This window comes from Toxorhynchites rutilus, chromosome 2 (assembly GCF_029784135.1).
Source record: "Toxorhynchites rutilus septentrionalis strain SRP chromosome 2, ASM2978413v1, whole genome shotgun sequence".
NCBI lineage: Eukaryota > Metazoa > Arthropoda > Insecta > Diptera > Culicidae > Toxorhynchites > Toxorhynchites rutilus.
In genome coordinates this window covers 193,489,263-193,498,296 of record NC_073745.1, presented here as the reverse complement: position 1 = coordinate 193,498,296, position 9,034 = coordinate 193,489,263, and the positions used below count along the sequence as shown (strand labels likewise).

The 9,034-nt window shown below is 37.6% G+C and overlaps 1 protein-coding gene across 2 annotated transcripts; it reads left to right on the top strand.

Annotated features, from left to right (window-relative positions):
* Positions 1–1,585: 1,585 nt before the first annotated feature.
* LOC129771660 (TBC1 domain family member 13) lies at positions 1,586–5,238 on the top strand. Of its 2 annotated transcripts, XM_055775542.1 has the most exons (8): positions 1,586–3,187; positions 3,255–3,372; positions 3,442–3,515; positions 3,589–3,714; positions 3,765–3,934; positions 4,076–4,192; positions 4,353–4,876; positions 4,935–5,238. In XM_055775542.1, exons 2-8 carry the CDS (start codon positions 3,353–3,355, stop codon positions 5,047–5,049), a joined length of 1,146 nt encoding a protein of 381 aa, XP_055631517.1. In that variant the 5' UTR covers positions 1,586–3,187; positions 3,255–3,352; the 3' UTR covers positions 5,050–5,238. The 2 variants fall into 2 exon arrangements, with proteins under 2 accessions (XP_055631517.1, XP_055631516.1); XM_055775541.1 differs by having other exon boundaries at positions 1,587–3,372.
* Positions 5,239–9,034: the final 3,796 nt, after the last annotated feature.

Sequence of the window (9,034 nt, the reverse complement as noted above, 5' to 3'; positions counted from 1 at the left end):
GCCGGGCCTGTTGTTCTTCTCCGCAGAGGACAAATTCAGCGTTCCGGAGGAGATTCGCAAGCAGAAACTATCCAAATTTGCCAAAAAGTACATGGTGTGGCAAGCGATCTGCTCTTGCGGAAAGCGGAGCGCCCCCTTCGTGATGACCGGCACGGTAAATGGGCAGGTTTACCTTAAGGACAGAAGCGTGCCTACAGAAGCGCTTACTACCACTATAGAAGCAGCACGAGGGCCCGACCATCTTCTGGCCGGATCTCAATTCGTGCCACTATTCAAAGGACGTGTTGCAGTGGTACGAAGCCAACGGGGTCACCTTCGTGCCAAAGGAAATGAACCCGCCCAACGCGCCGGAGCTTCGCCCAATAGAGAAATATTGGGCGATTATGAAGCAGGCCCTCCGGAAGAACCCAAAAGTTGTCAAATCGGAGACGGACTTCAAGAGAAAATGGATTTCTGTTCAAAAAAAAAACTACAACCTGACGTTGTACAGAACCTTATGGACGGGGTAAAGAGGAAGGTGCAAGCACACGGGCTTGGGCTCGAAGTATGAATAAAAAGAAAATGCCAAAAGTTGTTTAATAGTTTTTATTTTACTGTCTAAAACTTTCAAAAGGATCGGTCTACTGGGCGAATTTCTACAGCGTTTTTTCCGTGATGCAATTTGATGTGACACACCCTTTAACAGCTCACGTAGAGCCTTTATTATTGTTTTTTCTCTGTCGTAAACGGCTGGCTCGAAATTCAAGCGACATGAATTGTAGAACCAAATGCTCATCCTGTTGCTTCGTTATGAAACAAATGAAATCGAAATTAATGAAATAACTGATGATTGAAAAAATCGCTTCGCATAGCAATTTTCTTCTTCTTCTTAAATGGCACGAGCGTTCCTAGAGGAACTTCGCCGTCTCAACGTAGTATTGCGTCATTTTTATTAGTACTTAGTTGAGATTTCTATGCCAAATAACACGCCTTGAATGCATTCTGAGTAGCAAGCTCTAGAATACGCGTGACCACAGTGCAAGTCGGAGGAAATTTCTTCGACGAAGAATTCCCCCGACGAGAACGGAAATCGAACTCAAACGTCCGGCATATTAGTGTAAGATGCATGTTGGGCTTAGTGTTACTTGATTCCTCCCTCTCACATCTGAAGTACTGGTTACACTATACCATATGTTGATACGACAGACGTCAAGTCTGACAGTACTGAATAGAGGATGTGGGTACATCAGCACTGGCGGGTGGGCATTCACCGCAGATTCTTGATGAGGTAGAGGCGTCCAATCCAGCTCATCATGATGCTCAGATCAGCTCAGCTCGTCTAAAAGAGCTGTTCTTTATGATGTATTCTCTTCAGCTCTGTTGTCAGTGTCGACGTCTGGTGGCGACTTTCAATTTGGGTCCCAAACTCGATAGTGTAATCTTTATCAGATTAGAAGGCACGAAGCCAGTTTTGAAATGTTAAAATTTAAATGAAATTTTTCACAGAATGTTATTAAATTACTTCAAACACGTATTCCTGACTCTTATTTAACCATTTGTTTTTCATTTCCGACATTTTTACTGAGACTTTTCATTACAATATAAAGTAGTCTTCAAAACCAATTTTCTTATGAGATTTTTTCACCGCCTGCAAACAAAGTGTTTTTCATCGAAATAGAATACCAATTTGATACACAGAAGTTAATTTTCATTCATTGTTTTAATTTCAAAAACGTGTTCATTCTGTCTGAAAGTCAATTCTTATTTTGGCGACCCCTAAACTAGTAAACAAAGCTCCATGCTGTCAACGCGAATATAACAGTTGGAAATACAAAAAACAAATAAAACTGAACTGATGTCATAACACGAAGAGCGAGTGGCGGTCAGTTCATTTGAATCTAACAGTTCATACTCTCTGCAATTCTACTGCTCTTTTCCGTCCTGCATCATTATCAAAGTGAGCTGAAGAGCTGTTTGTTTTTTTTGTGAGCTGTTCCTTGTCAACCCACTTCAAAGAGTCGATTCTTCGGAACAGCTCATAAGCGAATGGCACATCTCTATGATGAGGTAAGATGTGTTTTGTGAGCTCGTCTATATCCGCAATGGCGTGTGCTAGCTTCGTACTGTTTGGCCCTGCGTACCGTAGATATTTACAGTTAGGTGTGACGCTAATCACTCGGCCACGGGAGCACCTCGTAGCAACCTCTACCGTAATTGGAAAGATTGACTCAAAAAAGGTGTCTAGGTGTAATCGGAACGGCGTTGAAGTATGTTTGTATTTTAGCATTTTCTATATTAAAAGAAAATAATAAATATTGTAATGAGTTTTCTGATGACTGACAGAATACCCAATTGAACCTTGATACCTCCCTCATATTTTAGAACAGAATGTTTGAATTTGAATAAGAGCCATAGAAAGAACCGATTAAATCCGTATACTTTACATTTTATCATAAAATTTGGACAAAAACCTATCATTCGAAAGAGATCAACAATCTAGAGTAGCGTTGGACGAATCATAAGAGCCTAAACGGAGACTATGCTGGAAAAAAAGTTTACCTCAAACAATTGAGTGGTTTTTATTCTTGCACGGATTTTTCATATGACTCTCGTATCTGTTTAATATACTTCTTCCTCTCAATGTTTTGTTTCTTGCGATATAATTCATATTTTTTTCTGAGTGTAGTTACTCACAAAGAACTTGGTATCACTGAATCATAGTTTTTGAAGTTTAGCATTCGCGTTGACGGCGGAATGGTGTCGACATCTGGATACGACATTAGTTTGTATGAGACCAACTATTCCCTATGAGATTAGTCGGCCCTAAGACAGTTTTAAATTACTAAAATTTGTATGATTTTTTTTCTTTGCGTTATTTACTTATTAGAAGTTCGTTGTTCTGACCCTAATTTAAACTATTTTCTATGAATTTTCAGATATTTTCACCAAAACTTACCATTATAATATAAAATCATCTCTAGACTCAATTTTTATATGATATTTTTCCACTACTTGCAAGCGAAAGTAATTTTCATTTACATAGAGTACTAATTTGATTTTGGAAAAAAAAATTCATTCATAATTTTCATTTTAAAAGTATGTTCATTTCTTCTGCAAACCGATATTGTCATGCCTACTCCCCCATTTCGTAATACGAAGCTCAATGCCGTCAACGCGGATGATGGTTTATTTACATGTAAAGTAACATGTATGTAAATAATGAGTAATGTGTTATTGTTGTAGTTTTTAATACCCCGTTTAACAACATTTGATAGAGATCGAGGTATTCACAATATTACAAACAAAACCACCAGTGATTATTGAGTCAAAACTTATATGTTTTACTCATACTGCACATATTATTCAGTTGAAAATGTCGCTATATAAGTTGAGGTACGTGAACGATTAGTAATTGTTGAATCGAATTGTTTTCAATTAACTTTCACCTTCCTCTCTTCATAGAGTTGCTGGTCTAGAAGATATTTTACAACAAGATGTAATTGACATGAAATTGCTGAGAGAATTTTGTTTCAACGGTAATAGTGTGCTAATGCCATATGTGCTTGATACGCCCCTTGTAATTTATTCATGCTTTCGAACGTTCTGCAGGCATTCCCGATTGCAGTAGTCTACGTTCCTTATGTTGGAAATTATTGTTAGGATACTTAGGACCCAAGAGAGAAACCTGGTCCGCTACCTTTGTCAAAAAACGTGAACTATATAAACAATTCATAGGTTCGTCAGACAATAATTATTGTTTTAGAAATAATATAGTATCTTTCCAGATGAGATGGTAATCCCACCAGGGGAACAGAATGGATCAGGTTTGGTAGATCACCCTTTGAGCGATGGTCCCGAGAGCAATTGGAACACATTTTTCAAAGATAACGAAGTTCTGTTACAGATCGATAAGGATGTTAGAAGACTGTGTCCGGACATATCGTTTTTTCAACAGGTATAGCACATAGGATTTAAGAAATATTTTTGTTTTATCCATTGAGATAGCCAACCATGCAGTGTTTATATTAGCAGACACGTTTTAAGCATTATTTTTACGCAGAAAATGTAGCGGCTTAACTTCTAATATTATTTTAAGGCAACAGAGTTCCCCTGTCCCTCGGTTGTAAACAGAGAACGAAAACTTCATGTAAGAGTTGCTCCAACTACACTAAGTTCCGCCAACGTAGAGAGGAAAGGTTTAGGCATGACAAAGGTTAGTACTAGATATGATCATCCTTCAATAAACTAACAATTATTCCACGAACACTTCATCATTACTAATTAATTTTGCATGCGTCTTTCGCGGAACATTTAGCAAGTAAGTTTAAAATTTGCAACGAAATATTTCAACTTTTGAGGTATTCTTCGAACAGATCAATTTAATAACGAAACGAGCCACCGAAAGCTACGAAGCAATGGACGAAGGAAGAGAAGCCCACTGGGAGGTGGTGGAACGGATTCTCTTCATTTATGCCAAGCTGAATCCTGGACAAGGTTATGTGCAAGGCATGAATGAAATAATTGGTCCAATCTATTATGTGATGGCATCCGATCCCAACATTGCATATCGACAATACGCTGAAGCTGACTGTTTTTTCTGCTTCACTGCCTTGATGGGTGAGATTAGAGATTTTTTCATAAAAACTCTAGATGAATCCGAAGGCGGCATAAAAGGAATGATGGCAAGACTGTCGAACATGTTGAAGGAGAAAGATGGCGAAGTGTGGACAAAACTAAAAGACCAGGAATTATATCCGCAGTATTACAGCTTTAGATGGTTAACCCTTTTGCTCTCGCAAGAATTTCCACTGCCTGATGTTCTTCGAATTTGGGATTCAGTCTTCGCTGACGAAAAGCGTTATGATTTTCTCGTTAAAATATGTTGTGCTATGATAGTGTAAGAACTTTATGTTTTTTAATTTTAGATTGACATTAAATTATTGATACATTTTCAGGTTACTCCGAGAACAAATACTTGTGAATGACTTCGCGAACAACGTCAAACTATTGCAAAACTTTCCACCAATGGACGTTAAAGTGATACTCAAAAAAGCTACTAGCTTCGATTAGATGTATTTTTCCTACACTTCATGCCATAAAATATTGCGACTTTTTACTTTAGGAATCATGCAGATTCATTCACTGAAAAAACAACCCATTTACAAGCTGTATTGTGAAGAGTCTCATTGTAAATTTACTACTCTCATATTTTTATATGTATGTTATAACCATGAAAAAAATAAAAAAGCAATTTTAAACTCAATCATAACACAGACTTTTAACAGTACAGAAGCCAATCAACTTAAACATGTTCTATTATTTGCATAAAAATATGGTACCTATTGACATAGCAAATGTCAGCTTTGAAGTGAATTTTTGTATGATTATTGAAGAAGCTTTTGTATAAAAAGAAAGTTTGCCATTCGCATTCGTCACGGAAACGAATGAATCGAAAAATTTGGTGAAAACGAAATGAACGACACGCCATTGAACTTTCTTTTACGAGTTAGTGAAACGTCAAAGATAGTAATGGGTTTTAGGCAGAAAGAACACTTTTTGAATAGAAATTATGAATAAAAATTAACTTCTTCGAATCAAATTAGTGTTCAATGTGAATGAAAAACTTTGTTTTCTTCATGTGGTATAATAATCTCTCATAAGTTTTAGTGGGAATATCAAAAATTTTACAGAAAAAAGGGTAAAGTTAGGTAAGAAAAACCTGCTTAAAGTAAATAAATAACGCCAAGTAAAAAACTGCCTTCGAGCAGGCAAATCTGCAAGAGGGTTGCATGCCTTGTTAAAAACTAATTTCGTATCCAGATGTCGACACCGCACCGTTGTCATCGCGGATGCATTTCATTTCATTTGCACTGTGAAGTGTATACGGAATAAGGCCCTTGGAATCTCCGTTAACGGAGAAAAGTAGAAGAACCATTCGTCAATGGTAATCAACGAAATTTGAAGATATTATGGCATATTTGAAACGAAGCGTTTAGTAAGGACACCTTATACGCCTTCATGTAGACATCAAATATGTACCATAATATGGTGATACACTATAAAACCACCATAACGGTGGTTATAGAACGTTATTTCACAATAACGCTTCATTGGAAACAATTTCGAATTCAGCAATATTTTTTATTAGTTGGATAATTATTTCCATTCAATCTTGAATGCGGATATACTGTGTCGGCATCTGGTGGAGATATCCATTCAGGGAGGTGAATCCAATCCATCGGATTGGTAGGCTACAAGGCAGTTTCAGCCCATTATAAGGCCGTGGCAACTCCACTTGACACAAAAATAGAAGAACAGGGTGCGAAATCGAAAATTTTAAGTGGATTTTGACAAGCTGTTACTTCGTGAAAAATCATCGTTCGTAACGTAAATAAAATGTTACTTTTACGAAAAAAAAATCTATTCCAATTTTTTTACATCGATATATCCAAAAAACATATCCAAAATCAGCATGTAACAGATAACCTAACGGAATCCTACGTCAACTATTCCGTCGTGTCTCGGACACAACCCTGCTGTGACTTTTTTCAACTGTTTAATTGTTTTTTTTATCAAAAGTAAATATGTGTTCTTACTCTGGAGAACATATATTTACCTTTGTTTTTTGAATTATGCTCTCTGGAGTTTGATAGGTTTGGAGTCGATTCCTTGCCTGGTTTCCACGACCCCATAAAGGGTTAAATGATTAAATTCAATATAAAGTTTTGATGAAACAATTTTTGTTCAGAATTTTTCTCTCCACTTGCATAAATATGTGTTACTCTATTGCCTAGTATACATTTTCAATAATAAAAAGTTAAGTTAATGCCAACAATAGGCTACTTGACTTGGCCTTTGTCAGTGACAGCAGTGAAGTTGAACTGGTCGAAGCGTACATTGGACGGCCGACATACGATAGAAGCAGACAGAGATTTCGATTTCAATCAATGCAATTACGATGCCGTCATCGTGGATTGACGTTCGCTATACTGGGCTGAAATTCTTCACGGCTTAAACGTCAACGTATCATAAGCACACATAAGCAGTACCAATCGTCGCCTGTTGAACCCTGTTGAACCATCAACCGTGGTGGAATATTGAGCTTCGACGTCGACGCAATGTTCTCCGTAAAGCTTGACGCCGTTTTTTGCGTCACCGAAACGCGCACAATCGGACCGAACTTAGGAGGCTGGAGCCTGATTACGACAAATGTGTATCTTCATCTATCCGTGAGTACATCTTTGAAATCCAAAAGGAGGTCAAGGCAAATTCCTTCTCTTTCTGGAGATTCTTCAGGAGTCGGAAAGACGTATAGTCCATTCCGTCGGTAACGTCCTTTGATCAAAGGAACAGTGACAATATCGACCACTCAGTCGAACTCTTCGCTTCTTTTTCAAAACCGTCTATAACGCTGATTTCCCCCAGCAGGGCTCGGCATAGTCATAGTCAACTGAGGATAGTCAGCGTACTATCTGACTGACTATATCCGTATTCAGTTGGAAATGACTTTTGGCTTCTTCACTCAGTTTCTCCGCCCAAACGACTAAACAGTCAGTCGGGCGTTTAGTCGCTATCTCCCTCTACCGACTCGACTATATCATTTCATTTTTCCCAGTCAAATTGACTTCATTGCATTTTGAAGTGACTTCCCCCAAAACGAATTCGTTTCTCTCTCTCCCATGTATAAACGTATGCATGCATCGATGTTTGAGTTCAGGTCAAACATACGCTACAAGTGACATATGCTACATGTGAGCTAGATTTTTTTGTATCGTACACAAAAATTACTCACACGTATAAAATAGCGTGCAGTATGTGTGCGCTATTTTGCACGCTATTTCCTAATACTAACGCGAGGACCTTTATAGCATACCTGATAACTGTCTATGTTCGTTAGTTTGAGTTCACGATGGGTAGACAATAAACCGTTCATTAATGGGGTAACTACTTTTTTGCATCAGAAATCAAGTTTTCGTTCCTCTTTATATGGACGTAAAAATAAGATTGCGTACGCGGGTAACAATTTCGTTCTTAGGGGGGGTATAAATGTGGATTGAAGTCAGTTGAATGAAGAGGCAGATTTGTATTCATTAGTCGCGTCAGTTAGAATGATCACTGAATAACCACATCAGCCATCCTCGTCATCAACGCCAGTTAATTCATTTTCTAGTCAATTCACTTTATGTTGACGGCGACTTCCGAAGCAGTTCCGACTAGAAGCTACTGAGAGTAGAGTCGGTCTTAATTTTTTAATTTCGAAAATTTCGGGCCCTGCCCGCCAGACTCCCATGAATTGTTGAACTTATTGCAGTCGTACAATATAAACTTTCCGTGTTCAACTCTCACGGTAGCAGACGTTGTCAGTGAAATCTGTTGACCCAGCCAAAGGTCCGATAAATGTTTCTATGGTGTTTAAACGTTTCTATGGCTCCTCCCACCTCTCTAAGGGGAGGCTACCATACAAATGAAACACAAATTTCTGTATAACTCGGGAACCAATCAAGCAAATGGAGCCAAATTTTTACACATACACATATTTCAACCAAACATGACAATTGAAAATTTTCGGAAACCTCTGAATGAAAATGGGAAAATTAGGAAAAATAAATTTGCATATGTTCTACAATTACAAGCTTTGTTAGTCCATTCGATGTTTGCGCCAACGAAACTGATCAGTGGTAAGTGGAAATGGATTTTAATGTGATAAAACGCAGATCGCCGAATGTGTTGATAAGAGCAAAATTCGAGAAAGGAATTGTTCGATTTAGGGCTGTCTTTATTATATCATATTTTCTGTATCAAACATTTATTCCATATAACGAAGTGACGAACCAGCCAAATGAGTTGAAAGTCACTAAAATACAGATAAAAAAAAAAAAAAAAAAAAAAGTGGTTGAAGACTTTTAACAGTACAGGAGCCAATCAACTTAAACATGTTCTATTATTTGCATAAAAATATGGTACCTATTGACATAGCAAATGTCAGCTTTGAAGTGAATTTTTGTATGATTATTGAAGAAGCTTTTGTATAAAAAGAAAGTTTGCCATTCGCATT